The sequence below is a fragment of the Nomia melanderi genome, chromosome 14 (genome assembly GCF_051020985.1).
Source record: "Nomia melanderi isolate GNS246 chromosome 14, iyNomMela1, whole genome shotgun sequence".
Lineage (NCBI taxonomy): Eukaryota > Metazoa > Arthropoda > Insecta > Hymenoptera > Halictidae > Nomia > Nomia melanderi.
The window spans coordinates 6032602-6056931 of NC_135012.1; the positions used below are offsets into that span (position 1 = coordinate 6032602).

At 41.8% G+C, this 24330-nt stretch overlaps 1 protein-coding gene across 5 annotated transcripts in view; it reads right to left on the reverse strand.

The window, feature by feature from the left end:
* L (zinc finger protein Lobe) overlaps window positions 1-24330 on the reverse strand; it is a 113792-nt gene that overhangs the window by 12024 nt on the left and 77438 nt on the right. Inside the window, exons 1-4 of one of the 5 annotated variants that reach the window (XM_076373694.1) lie at window positions 11132-11443; window positions 10727-11021; window positions 5272-5510; window positions 423-565 (exon numbers count right to left, since the gene is read on the reverse strand). In XM_076373694.1, the coding sequence (XP_076229809.1) occupies window positions 423-565; window positions 5272-5510; window positions 10727-10823 (479 nt within the window). In that variant the 5' untranslated portion in view covers window positions 10824-11021; window positions 11132-11443. Of the gene's footprint in view, window positions 1-422; window positions 566-5271; window positions 5511-7319; window positions 7411-10726; window positions 11444-24330 lie in introns of those variants that run through there. The other 4 variants (XM_031973759.2, XM_031973760.2, XM_031973758.2 and 1 more) reach the window with 4 other exon arrangements.

The window sequence follows — 24330 nt, forward strand, 5'->3', positions numbered from 1 at the left end:
GTTGATCTAGATTAGATTTTTCTTCAAAGTTAATATACATTTACCAACACTCATTTAATGAGATCAAGATGAAACTAACACAATTAATTTTCGTTTCCTTAAACATTGGAATACTCACTTCAATAGAGATTTTAAAAGGGCACAGTGTCTAGTTGATTTAGATTAGATTTTTCTTCAAAGTTAATATACATTTACCAACACTCATTTAATGAGATCAAGATGAAACTAGCGAAGCTAATTTCCCTTTTCTGATAGATTCATTTCGGTTTTATCTTACGCTACGATGGATATATGATAAGGCCTGGGTTAGCCAGGACTCTTCAGAGTTCAACGGCAATAAGGTTACGATCAATGTAATGGTTCACCATTTACTGTCGCCGGTGATGGGATCCTAAGCTAAAGGTACGGGTCCTGGGGCTTACCTCCTGGAGAAAGCAGCCTCGCAGTGCGTGCATCGATATCTTCGATCTCCCGTGTGCAGCTTCACGTGTCGATCTCTGCTGCGTTTGTGCTTGAACAGTCTGGCGCACCAGCTGCATCGGTAGGGCATTTGATCGCCGTGGCTCTGAAACGTTCGTACGAACATAATCCGTTTATCAGTAATCGCAGAACATCGATAACTTCGTATTATTGTAAGTTAATGTGAAATTCAATGGACCAATTGGAATTAATCAAAACATCCTTCTGCGTCGAACAGGTTTCCATTACCAGAATCACGATAATTGATTCGAACACTCCATCGATAACCTTTCAACTAAATGCATTTACATTTCAACAAATTACCCCATCCAAACGCGATGAACAATGGAACTAATCTAAATTACTAAACCTAGACTATATCGATCATCCATTTTCCTTTAAAAACTTCAGCACAAACTCAAGATCGCTTATCAACGTTACCTATAGTTTAATTAGAACAACCAAGTAGTCAAATTAGTCGCTCAAAAGACAATGCAGCTAAGTCAATTTTTGTATACATGCTGATGTTTGTAAATTTCAATAGAATAAATAATATTCTGTTATTCAAAGATTTACTCGTTTCTTTTTTCTAGGTCAGAAACTCCTTTGTTTTATAGCTTCCGAATATACGGTACAATCATTTCACAAAACATTAATTCTCACAATTTTTCTTTCATAGACTCAACCACGTCAGCTTCCGAGTGACTGAAATACGACTTCACCTAATTTCAATTTTAATTGAACCAATTAAAATTTAAAACCCAATTTAAATTGAATTATAAATCAATTAAAATCTCAACAGGCGCAATTTACAGTTTCCAGGAATTTCGAAAGGTCGATTTAACCCCTTGCCCTATAATCTCTTTCTCAATTCTGATCGATACGACAACATTGTCATTATTAATTTATTGGAAAAGGAGAAAAATTCGAAGCATATGCTATACCTCTGTTTCCTTTTAAGTAAGTTGATCACAGAAGAATAACATTTAACACGTTAACTGCCATGACAATTCTGACCATTTTGTACATTAATACTTATTCTTCCGTAACAATGACAAAAGATACTAAAAATAATTATTACCAACTTATTATCAAAGTGCTAATGTTACACTATTATCTAATTACTTATGTTACTAAGTATTCTTTCTCGACATCAATTTTTTTAGTGTAACTGCATTCAAGCAATTTGGAAGCTCCGGTCATCGATGACCAGCGTAGCAGTCAACGTGTTAATTTGAATTAGAATGAACTGAATAATATTTATGTTCGTTGAATCATATTGAAAATCTTCACCACGAGGCCGGCACGTTGTTATAAGCTAAGGGGTTAACTGCTCGGTAGTTTTAGTGTTAACCCTTTGAACTCTGGCTCCAATATTGCACCAGTTATAATATTAAATATTTTAATGAATCTTAAAGAAGCTACTCTAAAATTATTAGATTCTCCACATCCAAATTTTCTACTAAGACGGAAAATAAAAGACCGAAGAAATGTTACAGCATTTCTCATTTTCGCTAGGAATACTATAAAAATTACTTGCAGTTGCTGATAGATTACAAAACAACCCGGAGTGCTAAGTGCTAAGCCTTTGCACTTGAAAGCTTTTGACTGGAAATATTCATTTTCCGACGAGATATAGTCGACATTGTTTGAAACTGATTTTGACAATAATTCACAAATAAATCAAGCAATAAAGTTATGTTACTTAAATGTTTCACATAACAATACAACGCTTAATTTAACCCTCTATAGGCTCGTGTGACTTTGAAGTCACACATCAATATACCGGGTTAAATTGACTTATTTAATTTTTTATTGTAAAACGACGAACGACATTAAATAATTAATCAACTTAAACTTTTGTACACGCAGGCGTTTACGTTCAACGTCATTGTAACTTCAAAGTTACAAAGTATATTCGTTTCAATAAAATTATTGAAACTATTGAATACATTGTTAATTTGCGTTCATATGTTGATATTTATTAATTTCATACTGCATAAATTTTGTTACATCCACGAAAAAAAATTCGGCCCATAGAGGGTTAAAATACTAAATATTCAACTTCGTGGTTTTGCTGTATCAAATAAAGCGCTAACTGAGAGTCACCTCGCGAGTGCAAAGGGTTGAGCGTGTACATATAGACGTTTCGTATCGACAGTGATCGACGAAAAACGCGGAGCAAGACATGATCCCGCGATTCGTTAGACACGCCAGGAGCAGTGGTGGTCCGAAGAGAGAAAGCGGTGGGGAGATCGACGAGTAAGAAACTCCTCTGACGAGAAGTTCCCCCGGTGGTTGTCACCCAGGTAGATCACTGTGACCGATATGATCGCGAACGGGTCGGGTCATTCTCTTTGTCCGGTCGTTTTTTCCTCTTGATTCCCTTCCCCGTGTCTCGCTCTGACGAGGCCGGACTCGCGATGCTCTCTTTTCGGAGTCGGTGTTCGTCGGCCGGCGGAGTAAGCTCGGCACGTACGAGACTTTCGAGCCGTTTCGTCGGCTCCTTTGAAGAGACAATCCGGACGGACGGAAGGGCGAAGCCCGATCGCCCGTCGTTCGTCGTGGAAGACGAACTCTCCCGTCACGACAGGAGAGCCGGAAGCCTCTCGCCTCTCGGGGAGAGACGGCTCGCGGAGAGAAAGCGTCGAAGAAAGCCAACGCGATTGACAGTGATTGTAAAACTGGACGGGCAAAAACCGCGACGCCGATTCGATACGACCCGCGACACTTCCTCGGGGATTAGGAAGCGTGGCCGGTGTCTTTCACTTTTTATAGTCGCTTCGCGAAAGATGAAGATAAAGGGTGAGAAAAGGGAAATTGGTCGATGCTCGTGGAAGATGCGATTTGGGAATGTTTTTGGTTTATTGGAAGATGACGTTTGTAAAGGGAGTAGGTGTTCGATGTTTGTAGGATTGTTTAATTTATGTTTCTTGGAGGGTAGAGCGGAGGCAACGTTTGACGCTGGAAGTATCGTTTGAGGGATGAAGATGTATCCCGGGGTTCTGATTTTATGAGTTTTGAAAGATACAATGGAAAGGATAGCAATTGAAATGTTAACACTAGACCAAATGGGTTATATTTATCTATTTCTGAATTCTTATTCCCTAGTTATTAGAAAGGTAACAGATGCTCCTCTGCGAAATTACTAGAGGAATTGATTAAGTACGCGAATTGAATCGTAAGTCAATTGAAATGTCAATAGCTGCGTTCTTAGAGTTCCTATATAAGAATTTGAAAATATCAATTTGCTCGATAGTTTTAGTGTTAATGAAGTGTCTTTCGTAGGTTGTATAAGAAAATGTATGTTCGGCGATTTGATTGCCTCGGTAGTTTTGATGTGAATCGACGCGAATCTTGAATCGATTCAATTGTCCGTAAATAAAAGAGATACTGTATTACCTTTGAAAAGATATAATAAAAAGAAAACAAATCGAAATCTCAATGAAGTCATTTTTGTGGTTTGTATAAGAAAATGTAAATTTGACGATTTGATTGCCTCGGTAGTTCTAGTGCAAATCGACGCGAATCTTGAATCGATTCGATTGTCCATAAATAAAAGCGATACTTTAAAACCTTCGGAAAGATACAATAAAAGGAAAATAAACTGAAATCTCAATGAAGTCAGTTTTGTAGAAGAAAATGTATGTTTACGATTTGATTGCTCGGTAATTATGACGTGAATCGATTCGATCCGATTGTCCATAAGCAAAAACGATACGACACCTTCAGAATTCCTTTCGTTTTATTATCTTGTAGAATTTGAAACGTTTAAAAAGGTTCTCTATCTCGGCCATCGAAGTATCTAAGCGGGAGCCGCGATTCAACTCGCGTGCTTCTTATCGAGCCTGAAAAGTCCATAGGAACCCGAACCAGGAGAACCACCTGGACGAACTACCTGACCGGTACAACCTGTTATGGGACGACGGTACAGATTCTGACCCGACGATGGCCCGGCGGACGTCGGCTTGACACGGAAGAGAGCTTTGCCATCTAATGCCACCGCCATGCAAAACAGAAAAATTCGAATTTGCCACGCGTCCGCCACGCCTTTTGCTACTTTGCTCCTTTCTATCCGGAGTAGACCAGTTGTTGCCACGTAGATGTCGCAGCTCGGCTTGATAAGAAGTATCTCTTCTACTTGCTAACGATGTTGGTTCGTTGAACGTTGAACGACAGATTCACGCGAGATATACGCTGATTTATAATACTTATGACTGGAACTTAGTTATCGATCCAATAAATCATTTTGTAAAGGATCAATAGTTACACTTTGACACTAGAACCACCGAGCACTTAACCTTTCACCTTATAACAACGTGTTAGACTCGTGGTGAGTATTTTAAAGAATTTCGCAAGCATAAATATTACTCAATTCTTTACAATTCAAATGAAATATTATTCTTCTGTTATTAATTATACTTTGGAGAAGATATTGTATATAGAATATGCCTAGAATTTTTCTTTCTCAATAAATTATTAATGACAAAGTACTGATCATAATTGAGAGATAAATCATAGGACAAGAGGTTAAACCGTCTTTTAAAATTTCTTTATGAAAGTTATAAGCGTGAATTTATTACGATTTCAATTGGCTTGTATTTTAGTTTAGTCTAAATCAACTTCTTTAATCATTTCTTAAAGTGTCTGTACCTTTACAGTAATTGTAAAAGAAGGAAATAGGAATTGGTCATTTTGATCTGGTAGTTCTAGCGTTAATCATCTCTATTGTCTCGTCAGTCAGATTACAGTTTCCTCGAATCCGTGCTATATTTTATATACGATCACGTGGAAAGATGTCCGTCGAATTACCTGTTCGTGCTTCTTCAGGTAGCTCAGTCGCGGAAAAGTGCGGTCGCAGAATTGACAAGGATAAGGCGCGGTGGCGTTGTTCCCGTCGGCGTTGACGCCAACGTCGGCATCGACTTCGGGTTCCGACGGGAAGCTGGCGGATGTTGGAGTCGCACAGGACGACGGTGTCTCTCCGCCACGCCGCGAGTTTGGTCCACCATCCTCGCTGTGCCAGGACGAACTTCCGGTCCCGAGCGCTTCTGCAAATCAAAGAAATCCGCAAGTTTTACCGTCAGATAAGCCAACGTATGCACAGTATTTATCTGAAAAACCAATTAATCAGGATCAATGCGGCCCTCCTAACAATTAGCCCTTTGCACTCGAGGGCTCCGCTATGGAGACAATGCAAATAATTTTCAGTTCATAACATAAGGACGAAGACAGATCGTAAAAACTATTATGTATAAGATATTCCGCTCTTGGTGACAAAAGACGGTCGAGGCTCGAAAAAAACAATAATGTACAACAATGACTTTTCTTTTAATGCGCATACCATTTACTTATACGTGAATATGATCTTTCCACTGAAATTGCTTCGAGTTGCTGGTAATATAAATGAAAAAAACTTTGAATACAAGGGGTTAGAATATAGATGCAAGTTCAAACTACAGCTTGGTGAAGTATTCAATTCTAAGCGACATTAAATGCAGAAGTTAATATGAAACTCTCCTAAATTTCAGAGATAAAAGTTACATCTTGAGCTACCAGACAACCACAAAAGACACTAAATTGCAGAGCTAACAGAACTCCTGAAGTATCATAGATCAAACCTTTAGGTACATATTTGATTATTAACACTAGATTTACAGAACGCGTCTATTCGATGTATACCGACTTAAACGCTATTTGCTAAAAGCTTCTATCAATTTCAATCGACGCAGTTACACGAATATCTTAATCCTTTTAAACTCGTAATTCCCAAATGAACGAACATCTACTCTTCTAGAAACAATAGAATAAATTGTACAATAAACGTCCGTAGATCTAGTGTCAAACGATCCTAACTAACGGTAAATACTACCGCCGATACAGAAGTTCCAAAGAGATGCACCCTGCGAAGATGCCTAACAGATACCGCCTCATTTATAGAATAAAAAACCGTCCAAACACGCAGAAGTTACCGGACTGTCCATCAGGATCAGCGAAAGACTGATCGATGAGTAAGTATCGTCGACGGTCCCGCGCGCGAGCAGCCCGTTCGGTCCGTCAAGAGGACCGGCGATCTTTTTTCGAAACAGGTTTCTAAATGTCGTAAGAGGGACCAGTTCTTCCATAAGCACGACCTTACGAACCCGATGTAGAGGAACGTTACGAGTCCGGTTGACCTCAGCCTCGCCCGTTATACGTCCCTTCGGATTGTTTTCGTAACGAGTGTGTATACGGTGAAACTGGTACCATTAACCCGTGCCTCGTCAAGAACCACCGAGAGATCCTCGAAGACTGGTCCCCGCGGATAGAGAACAGCGAAAGAGGGAAGGAAAGAGTGCGAGGGACATTCCGCGGGCGCGGGGGAATTCTCGGATCGAGTTCTGCTACCCTTTTATCCGTGCATCCAGTCTCCGCTATCCGCCGGGGATCGTGTTAAGCTGCTCGCAATTTTTGCGCCGTAACGCGGAATGGTACCCCTTTCCCTGCGCTAGGATAGGGAACAATCACGACACGTCCCGGGCAATCTTCGGTCTCGTGTCTTGAGATGATCCTGCGGACGGGTCGCTCTATTTCTTTGATAACGGGGCTTGATTATTTAATTTTCCGGTAACTTTGGTACTTGGTGATTTGACGACTTGGACATTTGGGAGCTTGACAATTTGGTGACTTGGAAATTTGGTAACTTGGAAACTTGGTGAAGTTGGTGACTTGGTAGTTTCGTAATTTGGTGACCTGATAACTTGGTAACTCAATGACTTGGTAACTTGGTAGCTTGATAACTTGGTAATTTGGTAATTTGGTGACTTGATTACTTCGAAATCTGGTGAATTTGGTAACTTGGTTATTTGGTGACTTGATACCTTGGTAACTCAATGACTTGGTAACTTGGGAGCTTGATAACTTGGTAATTTGATAATTTGGTGACTTCATAACTTGGTAACTTGGTGATATGATAATTTGGTAATTTGGTAACTTGTAACTTAGCAATTTGGCAATTTGATAACTTGCTGACTAAAAACTTCCTTAGTATTTTCCAAATCACTGAGCAGCAATCAGCGAAGACGAAGCCTCAACACCCCTCAATCCCCAGTAAATATCGAAGTATGAAAAAAAATAGAGTTCAAATACTCAGAACTGAACGGTTTAAGATCAGAAAGATATCTCAAGCGTTATTCCCAATGATCCGTGCGTCGCTAAACGTATCTTAGTCTATGAATGGGTTCGGGCGAAGGTTGGAAACGGCGAACGGAACCGGCCCGTTCCGCGAGGACGCCGTCGAAGGAGAAGAGGAGGCGGTGGCAACGCGAAAGAAACACGCAATAGAAGAAACCGGCGACGAAGGAGACATCCGGACGAGGCGAGTCGAATAATTAATAATTGCCAGGAATGAAGACTCCCACCGGCTCGGATAGAGCAAAGTGGCCCTGGTAAACGGTGGAAATGACTCGGCTAGTTGGCCGTTTCCTCATTTGCCCGGTCCACGCTCTGGATCCGACACCCACCACTGGATTTAAGAGATTTTGCGGAATCCCGTCTCCTCCGCGCGGCTCCAACCAAGAGAAGAACACGGAGACACCCAACGAGAGAGATCGGATCACGTTAAATGGGTCGCATCCTCCGCCCACGCCCGCCGCGTTTTTCCTTTAACCCGGCTTCACCGAGCGCGTGAGATCGCGTGCTGGTAATCTCGACGCGTCTAGGCAGTAATTGGAACGATCGTTAATAGAATTTTGTGGAAAACGTTTCGTTCGATCGTAATCGGCGCTTCGGCGGGAAGAAACTTGGAACAATCAGGTGATCGGAGATTACTGGGGTGGCTGATTATTTTCAGGACCGAGTAGCTTCCTTTTAAAGACAAATGTCCGCAGCCTTTCTTAGAAGACAAAGTGAATAACTGGAGATTATCGGAGTGGCGAATTACTTTGATGAAGATTCTTCAATATTATCCCTTTCATTTAACAAAACGAATTAAGGGATGGAATTTCGAAGAGCTTACAGCGCGTTCCACCCGTGAGTAACCCCAAGATGCCTCGCTCGATCAGGTGTTCCTCCGGTTGTGCAACAGAAATCTCGTGCACGTATCGGGCCACTCGCCCAATTGGCATCCCGCGTGACTCACGCGCGCCTCTTCTTGCAGAAAGAGAGACAAGGCGGATCGGGTGAGCACGCAATAAATAGAAGCCGAGCTACCGAACGGCACCCAGCTGATCCACTGTCGTCGGGAATTCGTCTACGCGGCTGCCAAGAGGAATCGGATGAGCGGCGCGTTGTCCCGTTCATGGAGAACGCTTCTGAACAGCCGCTTCTCAATGTCTCTTAACAATTACATTGTAGACCACCATACAACTTTATTATACATTGCACAGAATAATCTGTATTACAATCTGTACAATTATTTGCCATCATACTACCTCCAAAACACGGTACGTTTCAATCTTCCATAACCAGCCATCCCATCCCTTAAAAATCTCAACCCTTAACATCCAAACAGACCGCACCATTAATCATTACAACTCGTTAAAACAAACAACAGAAATCATTGAAATAGACCACCCTCGATTATCTCTATTCCACTCATCATCCCTCTCAACCCTAAAAAAATCGTTTCTACGCAAGCTTCCAAGTTAATCGACTCCAACGTGCAACCCTTGAAAACAGGGGAGGCACTATAAAAAATCGGCAAGAGAAGGACCAAAGGCTAGTCGAGGGATCCGAGGGGGTTTTATTTAGAGTCTCGATTCCGTCCAATCAGCGGCGATGTGTCATCGGCGCGAAAATAGTCGCACTTAACACTGGCAGCTCTTTTCTGCGCGACCTGCCGATGCCAGCCGTGTTGCATTGTGTTTTTGTCTTTCGGTCGTGTGCGTGTTCGCTCGTGCACGGCCTCTCCGCTCTCTCTTTTTCTCTCCCTGTACGGCTCTCTTCGCTCTCTCCTTCTATCCCCTTGTTCTCCTCGTCGCGTGTGGCTGCGTAATGTTGTCACCTCGTGCCCGTCGCTATTTATAGGCCGCTTCGACGTCGCTTATTAATAGGGGGCCGACTTAACGCCTTCGTTAATTGTGACTTATGTACGGGACGCGAACTCCGTCAGTCGACAGTGGTTTGCGCGGATTTACAAATCGCCATTGGCGTGGCGAGCCGCGCTGCCCGCGAAATTTCTTTGCCCCAACTTCGGCCCACCACCGGGCGCCACCCCCTAACTCCACGCGTTCCGATGATCGCGAGATCCGGACGATAGCTCGAACGATGCCTCGTTAACGTTGGAACTAGCTGATGAGGTCGAGATGACCCATTTCTGATTTCCTCGAAATCATTCGAGGGATACGAATGTTATTTGGGGAAATTATTGGATAAGTTAATTTAGTGGCGTGAGAATTAAGGTACTAGTCGAATGAAATTATGGTAAACGTACTGCTAGAATTCCTCTGGGAGAATAAGAAAGTCTATTTGACTACTGGCTAGTTGTAGTGTTAAGACTCATTAACACTGGAACTAGCAGATGGATCAACGTGGTACATTATCGATTTGTTCGGATATAATTACTGATAGGGATGGATGCTCGATTGAGAAATTACTGGAGAAATGATTGAGTAATGATTATACTTAAACGCAAGTCGATTGAAATGTTAATAAACGCGTGTTTATAGATTTTTATAGGAAAATTTGGGAAAGTTTAAATGTTTGATAGTTCAAGTGTTAATACTGGGTTTACGGAGATTTATTGTGCAGTTTATTGTATTGTTCTTATGAAAATTGATGTCTAGAAAGATTCGTTTCTTTAGATCTCGAAAATTAGAATCGATCAAAATAGACATAAAAGTTTACCGATGAATGTTCATAAAATTCAATACGCGTGAAATCGACGCAAACGCAGCGTTCAAGATAATTCATCCGAAGAAATGCTTGATAGATCGATAGTTTCGACGCTATTATTGGCAACGCCGATTCAATATTTCATTGTTACGATCAGGCTCCGAGGGAGCCCAGGATTTGCGTAATCGATTGATTTACTGATTAAGGACGTAGCCGCGAATCTGGCGGAAAATTTTATCGCGCGATCGCCTGCACGAGCCGCCGTCATTACAAATCGCTGTTAGCGACGAACGAAGTTAACCAAGCAATTATTAAATCGGATTGAAATCGGAGGAGGGGAGTACTCGGAGGAATTGACTGCGTCTAGCAATTTGCTTAACGAACACGACGTGTATACTCGATATCAATTAAAACTGAGTGATTCAAAGACTATAGACGATAAATACTCATGTACCTTTCGATTTGTGGTGATCATCCTGAGAAGGTTCCTTATGAGCCTGTATCTTCCCGATCAACAGCTCCAGCCTGGAGCTGTTTCCCTTGAACAACATTCTGCTTCCGAATCAAGCACCCTTCGAACATAAAAGTCCGCAATTCACCACATCACCCCTTCGACCCCGAGACAAAGCAGCGCCAAGAAAATCCTCGGGAAGGTTCACCGAACAGGTTACAGTTCAATCTGAACAGCCACAGTGTTCACGTTCTCTATGCAGTATCGATGGAAGGCCACAGGAAACTTGATTTACACCCTCCAACCGCGAATCACTATATTTAATAATCTCTAAAGGGTCCGCGGAATCGAAAGCTCAATGTTCAAAGCGCGAGGAACTATTACGAAGCCACGAGAAACTTGATTTACATCGTTCGTCTACGAATCACTGTGCTTTGTAGTCTCTAAAGGATCCACGGAATCGAACGATCAATGTTCAAAGCGCGATAGTTGACGCTAAGATCGAGGAAAAGTCGAAGGAACGCAAGGTTCGACGAAGAAGTCAGGTGTCCAGGATCCTCCGCGAGGACTCGATCGATCCGGCCTCGATCGTTCGATCGCAAGGACTGACGTTGACGAGCAAGCGAGCGAGCGAGCGAGCGAGCGAGCGAGCGAACGAGCGTGCAGCCAGCGGAGGAACACTCTGAAACGCGCACTAACCGGGGAACCCACGGTGACTATTATCGCGCGCACGATGCAAACCCGACACACCAAGTCCTCCTCCTGACAGCAAAAGAGTGCCCCGCGGTATACCCGTACGTGGAAGGAGAAGGGACCACAAAAGCCGGCACAAGAGAGGCTAGGGAGTCCCCTGGGAAACCAGCCACCGCATTGGACGGTAGGCGGGATCACACACTAACGAGTACACCCACCTTCCGGCTACCCACTGGCACCTATTTAACCTTTCATCCACCTAATCCACCTATGTGCCCTTTCGGCGGCCGAAGGTGAGCGACCGGAGAGCCCGCGGTAACCGTTCCGGCTACCGGAAGTCAGCTTACCACTCACGTCACATAATAATCAATGAGATGCCAGCTTTTTCCTTTTTATTCGCGATTGGACAACACTGAACGATACCGTTTCTCGAGTGTCTTTTCTCTGACACGCATCGAGCTGATGGGACGATTGTCATAACGGTTAATGAGTTCTCGCTTCTGTTTTATATTCGATATTGATATTTAGCATGGAGTCTTTTCTCTTGTGTATTCTTGTATTTTACTGTGGATAGAATATTTTCATTTGAGATCTTTCACTTTTTTCGTTTGAACATTGGATTCTGAGATAATTACCGATTACAGTTTTGCTCTTAGGTAATATTGCGTTTGTACGTTCGAGACGTTAGTATTATTGTATATTAAAATATGTATTTAGTCAATGATATTCTCTATTTAGTAAGTACTCTCCAAGAAATGTTTCCTTCACCTTCGAATCTTAGATTCAACGATACGATCGTTCCTCTGGAATCTTCTTTTTTTAATGAGGACCGATTCGACGAGGAATCACCCTGCGAAAGAGCGTTCTCCAAAAGGCGAGGCCCTGTTCTCGAAATAATATTCGCCGGCGGCGGTTGACGAGGCGAGCGACGGCGCAGAAAACAAGCGCCGCGTCGCGTCGTCGACGCATAGTTTCCGTGAAACCTATTTCAAGGTTCGCCAGCGGGGTTCCTATCGGGGATCTCGATCGGCCGGGTTCACGGCTAAGGTGGTGGTGTACGCGACCGCGGGAGTTTCGAAAAACACGGGGCCCGAGGAGGCCGTGGATCAACGAAGAAAAAGAGAAAGAACGGAGTGCGGAGGAACGGGGGCCGAGGAAAGAAAGCGAAATTCCGAGTCGGACCCCCTGCAACCCCTGTGAAATCGACTGGAATGGATTCTCACACACGGCTGGAGCTCTGTACCACCTTATGGGGGCAACGGAGGAGACCGGTGACTCCCTACGGGGACCCACGAGGCATGCACGTAACCCGTGCCCCGTGTTTCCGAAAGGCGCGACCGAGGGCGCCCACCCATCGCGATTATTTATCTCGTTGCCATCGGTGACGTTAGGTGGTCCCGATTTCGCTATAGACCATTCACAAGCACCTCTTTCTGACTTTACTAATGATCGGCTACTTCTTTCAGCCCTCGTTTCCACGATCCGCGACGTTTCAAGTGAGATTTAACCCTTCCACCAATGACTTTTTTTATAATGCCCGCGATAATTACTTTCACATTAACACCAGAACTACCAGATGGGTCAAAATTACCCATTTCTCGACGTTTTATTTTGCGATTTCTGAATAGGTACGAATACCTCTTTGAGGAATTACTAAAGAAGCTGATTAAGTAATACCTAAGCCGAAATTTAAACCAATTCAAACCTTAAAAAATTCACATTTGTAGTTTTTGTAAAGAAATTGTCGAAAGTCAATTTAAGGGCTTGGTTCTAGTGTTAATCGTTTCATGGAAACAAAGGAGAATTTCATATGAATCTATATCTACGGTTAGTTCGAAGTGTAACAATTGATAACAGAGATATAAGATTTCGTTTCAATTCAAGAGAATCAAGATTCAATTACTTCTGTTACTTTTGGAAGATGTCAAAAGACACCTTTGGAATTTTTAAATTAAAATTATTTTCCGAGTTTAGTCGTATATACTGAATTGACCATTCGATCTTTTCAGTAATGATTATAAAATTAATTATAGGAAATGAAAATTCAAGTGAGGACAAATGATTTAACTGGGAAAATAATTTCAAGTGAAAATTTCAGGTGTCTTTTGACACCTTCGGTAGAAATAGTGTTAAGGAGCTTCAATTTGGTGTTAACAGATTGTTGATCGGTCACGAGTTGACAATTTCGTCCCATGGGAATGAAATCCCATCGAAATTACTTTGGAATAAGTATAATTCATGAGATAACTGATGTAGGATTGAAATGTTCGGTAGCGTAGATAGCTATACAACTAGATAACAATGTACCGTAAGAATTGTGGTAATTAATAGTTGTTCTTTCTTGTCTTTGCTATGAAGGAATGAGTGATACGTGAAACATTGATGGTTTCCATAGTTAACATATTAGTGTTTGTACTTGCATTAGACATTTTAATTTTTGAAACGCAATATAGAGTATTGTAAAAGCAAAATGGCTATGCAAAATTATATACGGCGTATGTCGAAAGTTTCATTTCAACTTATTGTGTACGAATAAAGTATATTGAAGTTTATTTAGATTGTTCTTCTTTCATATTTAATTACAGAATAAGAACCGGTGACATGGGATAGTTTCTGCGTAAAATTACTGGTTAACAATGCGTTAACATATTGCAAAGTTTAATGTTCAGCTGATTGAGTACTACGGGCTTTCGTGAAAATATGTACGGGTCTCAGCTCAAAAACTTACGCTTATCTACTTTCACGTATAGAAATTGTAAGCGTGATCGATCCATAGTTCTATTTTTAAGCAGACGATGAAAAAGATAAAAATAAATAATTAAACGCAACGGAGAAGCGAAATCGCGCCGCTTGACACTCAACCGGTTAATATCGAAGCTTTTAATGTATCAGTATATGGAATATCGAAGTGAAATAATCGCCTTTCTTGGTTTACCTGCAATTTCTCTGTAAATTGATTCTAACTTTTGATTGCAACGGGTTACTTGATTGGATTCGATTCGATCATAGAACGTGTTCATTAGTTAAATTTGCAGCTCTTAATGACCGTCAGAGCCCCGAAAAGTTACTCTTACGTAAAGCATAAATATATCTGAACTTTATCAAAATTTCAATATTTAAATTTTGTAATCAATTATTACAGAAAGTGGTAACCGTTTGTTCACCCCTTGCCCTACAATACCGTGTCAGACTCGCGTTGAAGGTTTCAAATAGAACTTAACAAACAAATGTTATTCAATTTGTTTGAATGCAAATTACATATTCCTGTTATCAATGATTATACCTTACACCACATGGAATCAAACTGAAATCTTCTTTTACTTTCAATACATTAAACCCTTCTCCTATAACGTCGAGTAAGACTCGTGATGAATATTTTCAACTGAATTCGATGAAACTGAATATTATTTATTTATTTTTCATATGAATGAAATGTTATTTGGCTATTATCAATCTTCCACCTTCAGAATACACATAGATACAGAATAAACAATGAATACTTTTCTTCTTTTACTGAATTATTAAGGATAATGTAGATTTATCAAGCAGAATTAAAAGAAATCATAGGACAAGGGGTTAATAGCAAAGTAGTTAAATCGTTCACAGTTCAGAAATCATAGGAGTTCAAGATTGAATTACCCTTTAATGAAAAAAGAAACGTCGATAAAGATCGCGTCACGTTAGCCATCCTTCCCCATTACTCATAGGTTTTCCACGAGCTCCGTTATAGGGTAGTTTGACTCATCCACACGGGAAACCCAAAAGTCCCATGGTTGAATCGCTCGGTAAGGTTCGAATGAAGATACCGTTCGATTTCCAATTTCTCTGGTCAAAGATTTCGCTGGAGTCCACGACGGTCACACTCTCTCGCAGCGCGAAACCAGCGAATCATCGTTGATTTCCTCCGAACATTTTAATTACCTTAAACTGCCGCCTTTTCACGGTGTTCACGGGGTATCTGTGTTCTTATTGAGCGCTGGACGTGGACGCTTCCAGGCCGATCGGCTTGATCGATCCATCGATCGCGCAACTGGACCGAATCGCGCCGGCTAGACGGAAACGACGTTCGCAACGATACGAAACAGCCGGCTCGCGGGCAAAAAGTCGGGCCGCCACGCCACGCCACGCCGAGGCCGCTATTAGAGACCGCCTTAGGCACGCACGTCCGACGATTCCTCGGACCCTTTCGTCGCTCTAAGCACCGTAGGATTATCGATAGGTCAAGCGTTTGTAATGACTTCCCATTCAGGGCCACCTAATCGGGGCAATTCAGGTATCAACGGCCTATCTGACGCAAAAATCCGGGCCCTTTCGAAACGGGGTTGAAACGTACCTTTCTAATTTAGTGGAGAACACTTAACCCTTACTCGAAGGTTTTCCAATGGAAATGATCTATATTTTCCGACGAGAAATGTAAACGATGTTTGACACTGAGCAACTTTACTTCATTTCAATGTTTCACCTACCGATGAATTACATAGAGTTCAACCTCTTGACCTATCGTGTAAGACTCATGAGGAAAATTTCAAAGTGAATTTGGGAAGAGTAAGCGTCACTTAACTGTTTCGAATTTAAAGTAACTGACAATTTTATACTATCTATCGTTACACTTTGGAGTAAACGTAGACAATAAGCATCAAAATGCATTTTCTTAATGAATTATTAATGATAAAGTAATTGTATCGATCATAGTTAACACATTGCGTACCTAATTACCACAGCATTGAAAAAAATGTAAAATTTAATTTGAATTGATTATCTCTTTAAAATATATTACATAACAATATGATATTTGAGTTTTTCTGTGTATACTGATATAAGTTGACCGCAGTGAAAATTGCCATCCGCACAATTCAGTTATCTGAAAATTAGCCGGTAAGCAATGTGTTTAGAAACAAGTCATAAGGGAAGGGGTTAATATTAATAATATACGAGGCTTTGTGATTTTGCTATGTCGAATCGAATGATGACAGAGTGGTCTCTCGAGTGCAAAGGGTTAAGAAGTAATAGAAGTATATTCGTATTGGTCTAGGAATAGAAATAGGTCTAGAATATCGAGTCTGCTTCGATATAAAAGCACAAGGGGTTAAAACTGCCCAAGACAGTACGTAAAACTCTAGTTCACGAAAATTCCTGATTCAATACTGCCTACATTTGGAGGAACTCGCGTCGGAAATCAGCCGTTTAAAGTCACGCCGCTGTATTCGACGGCGGGCCGCAACTTCCCCGAAACTATGCGAAACTTCGCGGTAAATGGTCCGTAGGGTTTCGCGGGATTTGCGGGTGTTCTCGCACAACCGAGATCCTTGTTCGAACCCGATGATTGATTTCCTTTGGAACCAAAGAGCGGAGAACCGAATCGTTGCAGAACTTTCAACAACTTACGAGCTGTAGGATGATAATCTGCCGATACAATATCACCAACAAATTAACATATTGACTGCCACACAACGCTTCAACGTTTTATGTGTCATTTTTTCTTTTATAGCGAAGATGAAAAGAAATGATTATGAATTATTCGACAATTATAATTTTATAATTATCTACTTATTTGTGGAACATGTTTATTCGACGTCAGTTATCTCAGGAGGTATAACAGTTTTCCAGTCATTTGAAAGCTCCGGTCGGTGGCCACCGTGGCAGTCAACGTGTTAACAGCCAATCAACCGATCATTCATTACTTCCAAAGACATTATTTCCTCCATTATAAACCCTATAATTTCTTCCACAACTGCGTCAGCCGTAATTACTTTGTTCACGAACCACACTTCTCGTTTCCTGCGTCTTCTCTCCAAAAGGAAGAGTTCAAACTTTGATTCACCTATTAGTATCTTTTCAGGACTTCCGCTACTTTAGTATCAAACAGAAGACGATCCCTTTCGTTTCAGTTTATCGTGCGACATCGAAAGTCAAGGGGTGAACTTGCTGTTCGTCAGAGAACAGGGAAAATTTTGGGAAAAAGAAGTTCCTTCGCCGGTCTCGCCGCGACGACGGTCGTCGCGACGCACGTTGTGGGTGGCTCCGTGATAAGGCGCATGTGCCGAGCTTCGGTGTCTCGTCACGATCGACTCCGCCTACGCGGCCACGACGATGCACGCGCGTTTTCTCTTTTGGCCTGTTCACACGCGCGCACGTGACGTTCCCGTCCGCCCCGGAGGTGAATCGCGTCGGATCGCTTCTCCTCAGCCACCCACGCTTAGGCCGCGTCCACACGTTCCCCTCTCCCTCTACTCGCCGTTGGACGGAGAGATCGGGGAACACGCAACCCGTGGAACCGGCACGCGCGATTTCATTCATGACCGCGAGCTGAGCTCGTAAACGCTCGACGCGTTGTTCCCCGTTCACGAATTTTTTAGCGGATTCATTGTTGAACGGTTGTATGATCGATGGTTGGTTTAGTACCTTTTTAACATGAATTTGTAGAGGCTTGTCTGTCTGTTTTTTTATTAGATACTGGAAAGAGTTCGTGCGGGTTCTTAGATGGAAATTTAAACAGAGCGTTTTTATATAAGTTTATTGTATCTGATACCAAATGTAACTTGCTGCTAATACTAATTTCATTCGTTAGACGATGATAATGATTGAAATTAGATTTTAGATCATTGCTAAGAGACACACGTACTTTTTCCGGTACGTAATAGTTGCTTTAGATGTTTTCTGGTGTGAATTTGACCTGTTTCTCTAATTCCTTCAGTTTCTAGCTTGAATTCGTGAAGGATCCTCTGTCCTCTGTTTATACAGCTAGCATTGTTTCATGTGATTAGACTGTGGGTTTGTATGCAAATTTTAGAGAATATAATTTAAAAGATAGAGTTACCATGGGAAAAGGTTTTTCCTAATAAGTACTATAAAAGTCTCGTGCAACTTTGAATATTTCATACATTGTTTCGTTCCGTGCATTCTCGAGTTTCTATCTACAAATTCAAATTTTTATCTACCATCAGTTGAATTTTACAAATCCAGCGTGCTGTTTACTAAAATACAAACTATCTCTCCCTTCATTTGTCCCTGAAATCGGACACGTTAGCTGAAGTAGATTTATCGATACTTGAAATCGCAGTGCACACTATTCTCTCGAGTGTAACCTAGTTATCGCTCTCAGCCTGGTACCGGCGATACATTCGATTAGCTTTCGCGGTCCCATGGAAAAATGAAAATAAATAATTTTACGGAAACCGACGGTCAGAGAAAAACAGTCTGCGGCCGACGCGGGACGACAGGGGTACTCTAGTGTACCGATTTGCGGTCGAGAGATCACACGGAAGCGGGAGGAATTGGCTCGGATTGTTCGCGTGGCCTGTGAGAACGCGGACGAGACGCTCCTTCATGAATTTATTAGATTGAGACGCTCTCACGCGAGCATCTCGTGGGTCCGCGATCCCTCGGAACCGATCTACGCGCGTTGCCGATCCGCGACGCGACGCGACGCTTTCACGAGCCACGTCGGTCGGTGAAACCCGCGGCAAATCGCGCGAATTATGTCGTCAATAATATCGAGTGCCTTCGAGTTCCTAGCGTTTAAAATTATTTCATTAATTTTGGACCTTTTTAGTACAACTAGTATTGGAGAATCTATTATTTGGAAGGATAGGATTATTTATGAAGTTTGGATAGTTGATTAGGTGGTTTAGATGGTTAATTGAATGCTTTGAGTAGTTAATTAGATAGTTTGGATAGTTAATTAGATAGGATAGATTTTTTCGATAGTTAATTAGACAATTCAGATATTTTATACAGTTATTTAAATTATTTAGATGTTTAGAATAGTCAATTAGATAATTCACACAGTTTGTACAGCTCAAATAGTTAAAAGTAAATTCAAGAGTTAAAGCAATTTGTTTCGCTGTCCTATCTAGAGTAATTATTGACCAAGTTATCAATGTTTCTGTTGACGCACGGAAGACTCACGTATCCCGACCACTTGCGAACCGGTCCAGTTCAGAATCGTTCTATCGGGGAAACCGGTCGTCACGCAGTCTGGAAATTTGGTCGTACTTTGAGCGTGTACCGATCGTAAATCGACCCGACCATCATCGGCAAACAATCGGCGAACGCGTTCATTCAATAAACGCCAGCGGGCCACCATTCAAACGAGACGAGAGATGGTTTCGAAACGTCGGCCCGTTCGCGTTATCTGTTTATCCAGCCGCGATAAAATCCGTACAATCCAGCGACCAAATCGGAGAAATCATGTTTTGTCGTCGACCGGAAGTACGGATGGTTTTGCCGATAATTCGTTCACAATTAGTCCCGGTCGCGGATAAGGATCTTATCTCGATTCTCCGCGAAACTGAACCAATTACTAGGAAATTGTCACTTTCCTTTGATATCCGTAGAACTTTCTTCCTGAAAGTTCCTTCAGATGGCAAGAAATGGCGCAAATCGGAAATATTATATCTGAAAGTGGAGAAATGTACACGGATAACGATTTTCTACCATTTTTCTAAAATTTGGAGCTCACAATTAACTAAGAAAGGTTTAAACCAATGTAACAATGCTAGAAAAATGGTAACCCGATTGATTCAGAAAGATCTGAAGTATGTAACAGGGTTAATGCTTCCGTTCGATGCTAAATCCTTCGAAGACACTCGCTTTCCGTCCCTCCGGCAACCTCGGCGCTCAGAAATGTAAATTCTAGCAGTAACCGGTGAGTAGTCTTCCTACGACAAGAGCGACTTCCGGTCAAGGAACATAAACTCCTCGAAACTCTGTCTTAACAGCCGCGAGAAATGCTCGGACCGGTAGCTGTTACCCTTTCAAGCTACTTCCGCTCGAGCCTGGTCGTTTCAACGCGCCTTCGAGTCTTGTAATAATCCCGTCAACCCCTGACAAGCCAATAAATTCACGATTAACCCCTTAAGTTCAACATACATTCGACTTTGAATCTTCTGATCCATTGTCTGAGGAAAGTAAACAAGAAAATGAAGGTAGCAGAAAATATTCTTGGATGTTTTGATTAAAATTGACTTAGTCTTTCCATGGGACGAAGGAATAGGGCTTGATACGCTGAAAATATAAGTTGGATCGGTGGAAGCTGAGAAGAACGGTGGATCGTCGAAATCTTTGGCGTATACGCGATAAATTTCAACCTGAACGTATCCACGCAGGGAGAGGTAACCGACTTCCGGTTCGGTCGGAGGGTAAGTTCTGCCCACGGCCAGGAAGCAACGTCCAGACCGGAAGCGGCTACCCTCGGCAGACGTTGCACCCCTCGACGCGGTTTATCTTGACCGCCATCTTGGAAGCCGCTGGCTGGCACCCTTTCTTAAGTCGCCGAACCATTAGTCTCCGGCTTTACGACCGCTGATTAACTGTCGTGAATGGGAAAGCTCGTTTCACGACACGTTAATTAGTATTTGTGAAGGAGTCATGGGATTATTTGTCGCTTTGCAATTAGCAATGGTCTTGCACCTCTTCGAGTTTCTCAAACTTTTCACTACAATTGCGCAATGAAATAGGTATAAGCAAGTTATTCATGAATATTACGATTTTTTCGAATTGCGTGGTGAAATTGATATCAGCAAATTATGAACGAAAATTGCAATTTCTGTTATTGTGTTATTGAGAAAGATGTGAATTTTACGGTTTATAGTAACTAATATCTTGGTCCCTAATTAGATTACTGTTCACTGAGCTGATTATATTATATAATACTGAATTCAAATACAATTTCAAGTGTTCAGATATATTTATACTGAATATTTTGTAGATGTGTATAATGATGTAACGATAATAAGCAGAGAAATTTCAAGGCGCAACGACAATTCTTCGAGACTTCGAGATTTCTTCGAACAAGCCGGGTTTTCCCTTAATGCGACCGTCCTAATGACGTTCGTTAATTGCTCCTGGCGCCCGGTTATGAATTCACAGTTGACCACGATTAAAGGCAGATTTACGGAAGCTTAACAATCACTCAGACATTGTATACAAAGTCCGGATTAGGATCGTCATTGAGCCGCGTTGGAAAAACTTACGAACGGACGGAAGTTGGTGTTTTCATTGCGCGGCTAACTTCGAAAATGACTGGCGCCTTTGAAACCTCCTAGCCTGCGTGTCGAAGCGGAGAATTCACGGGAGGCTCAGACGGAATCGGATGATTTTGTCAGCGGACAAATTAGTTTTCTATTCGTCTCCGAGGAGCTTGAAATTCCGGTAGCGGCGCGTTAACAAAAAAGACCAGACCACCCTCTGAGCACCTTTTTCTATGGGAGACTGTAGTTGCCTCTTTTCAACCCCCTACATGATAAACGTCTACTTAATTAATGTTCAATGATCTTGAAACGCTGTAAAGTAATTGTAGAATCCAGAGCCATTTTGATACTGCAAATTATTAAATTTCAAATTTCAAATCTGTAAACGCCAAATTTTAGATTTCAAAATCCAAACTTCAAACTTCTAATTTCAGATCTCGAAATTTCAATTTTAAGAAGTATCGGAAAGTATTAAAACTAAACACTCAGAAGCGACATGAAGCTAAATCACTGCGCCAGACTTCAATTTATCATATAATTCGTGCAACAATATCCCTTATTTTGTGTGCCACGAACCAGGTAGAAAACACTCTCCCCCGAGACCCGGTTGATGCACCGTTGAGGGAGGTTCTCGGCTCGAAGTTTTTATTAACCCGAAACTTTTCGAGAACTAGCCGTTACTAAAATATTTAGAAATTGCGCTGGGGAACTTCGCTATCCGTTATAAAAATGAAGCTACCTTCCGCAACAATTTGTTGTCTTAATAATTACCGTTCATTCATAACGAATTATCATTATCCATGTATCTCTTCATATTCAATAATTCTCCAAACGTACAGATAAACCAAAAACCAGTAGCAGAATTAACTCTAAACCATTAAACATTCACCTAAGTAATCTAAACTCCGCCACTTTCGCGAATTCGAACGCAGGAACGCATGTTTAACATCTATCAAGCCTACAAACGTTAATTTTTCACGCTTTTCTATTTTCTAATTAAAATCTAATAATACACTCCTTAAACTGTGCTACTTTGTTTGAAATGAATGGGAGAAATGTAAAAGTATATATGTCTTTAATTCGTAGCCTACGAGTCGAATATTTAATTACATAGTAACACTAATTTTGAAATTTAGTTCTCTATGTTTAACTAAACTTTCAGAAAACGCGAAGCACAAGAATGTCTTGGCGCATGGGAAAAACGGTGAACAGATCGAACAGACATATCATCGAGAAAGCAAATCAAATTTCACCGACGATGTCGATTCGCGCCAATGATTCCCGAATCCACCCTTAATATCGACATGGGCGAGGCTCATTTATTTTTTACGGGGTCTCCCCTGCAAGGACCAGCACCCCGCACGAGGTTTTTACCTCTGGTCTCGACCGCGAAGAGGTCAGGTAGGTGAACCTTAATTCGTTGGGGGCCAAGGTATCAAAGGGGGCCGACCGAATCCCCCGGAGGATTCAACGAAACCGCCATTAAGGGCCACCGAACCGTTCACTCTCGTCTGCATTTCGCTCGACGTTTCGGGAAGAACAAACGGCAGCCATTATTCTTTTTCGTTCTTATTAGAAACGATCGTAACGTACGTATGTATTAGTGCCCCGATTGATACGGTAGCCGCAGAGGCTTGACTCACGATGAATAAACTTCAAGCATTTGGATAACCGCATTCTAACCCTTTCTTTATCAACCACAGTTTGCAAATCCTAACTGTTCACTGTACTCGTATTAAAGAATCATCTGTAATAGAATAAACATCCAAAGATAATGAAAAAACACGTATACCCTATCTGTCTCGTAAATCTAGGAACTAGACGTTAGAAGTAAGCTGCATGAAATTCGTTTGAATGAGGAGGATTGAAATTGCTTATCTCCTTGATGCAATGTGCTATCAACTGAATATTAACATTGAATCAGACGATCGCTCTTAAGTGAACAAAATACAAGCAACAAAGATTCGGGAGGAATCGAAACCCTTCCAATTACGTTGGTCTGTGATTAAGTCGCGTGCCCCTTCGTCACGGCTGGCTCAGAATCACCGGGGTATGTCGAAACCACTGATCACCTGTCTCTTCGGGGTCGCGGTGTACGAGCACTAAAAAAAAATGAAATGAAACGAAGTAGCTGCAGGTAAGAGGCACCTGACGGAGGCGGATCTGCCTCGCGCGTACGCACCGGGCACCTGCCGCCCTCGATTCAACTCCGTTGGACCAGAACACCCCTCTAATAACTTTTCGAGTCGCTTTCCGATCCCTCTGGATCCTCTAAGAACTGTAGTCTATTATTATAAGTCTCGCCAATTCATAGTTCATAGGTCAGAGACGGCATATTACTTCGATCGAGTGAGACTCGCTTCGACTGCACGAGTGATTTGATCAGCGCCTATTCAACGATCAATGTGTTAATGAAAATTTAGGATTTTAGCGATTATTCAGTTTTCTCATATTATTCTCTTACTGTTCTTCAAAAAGACTAATATATAAAATACTAATGATACAGTTGTAGATACGTTGCAGGTATTTTTAGAAGATCTTTGCTTTTTGCAAGATCATCATTAGCAGAATGCAAATGAGGTTCGAGGGGGTTGAAGATAGATCGAAGGTTAACGAGACGACTACGTCTACTTAAATGTCGCGGGCACCTACGCTACGGCCTGATGCTACTTGTTGCTTCGTGAGCATATAGCGTGCACACGAATTCCCGTAGCGATCCACCCCTAGCCCGGATAACGCGATAGATCATCCCCCGATCCTCTGGCAGACGGCGCCACGCGACGAAAGGAACAGATGTAGCTGAGGAGATATCGTATAAAGTATATCAATCGGGTAAGAATTATTTTATCTCTGTATTAATTATCTTCGATATGCTCTATCAGCCTTTTGTCTTATAGAATCGAGTGGGACTCACGATGAAGACTTTTAATCGAGTTTAATGAA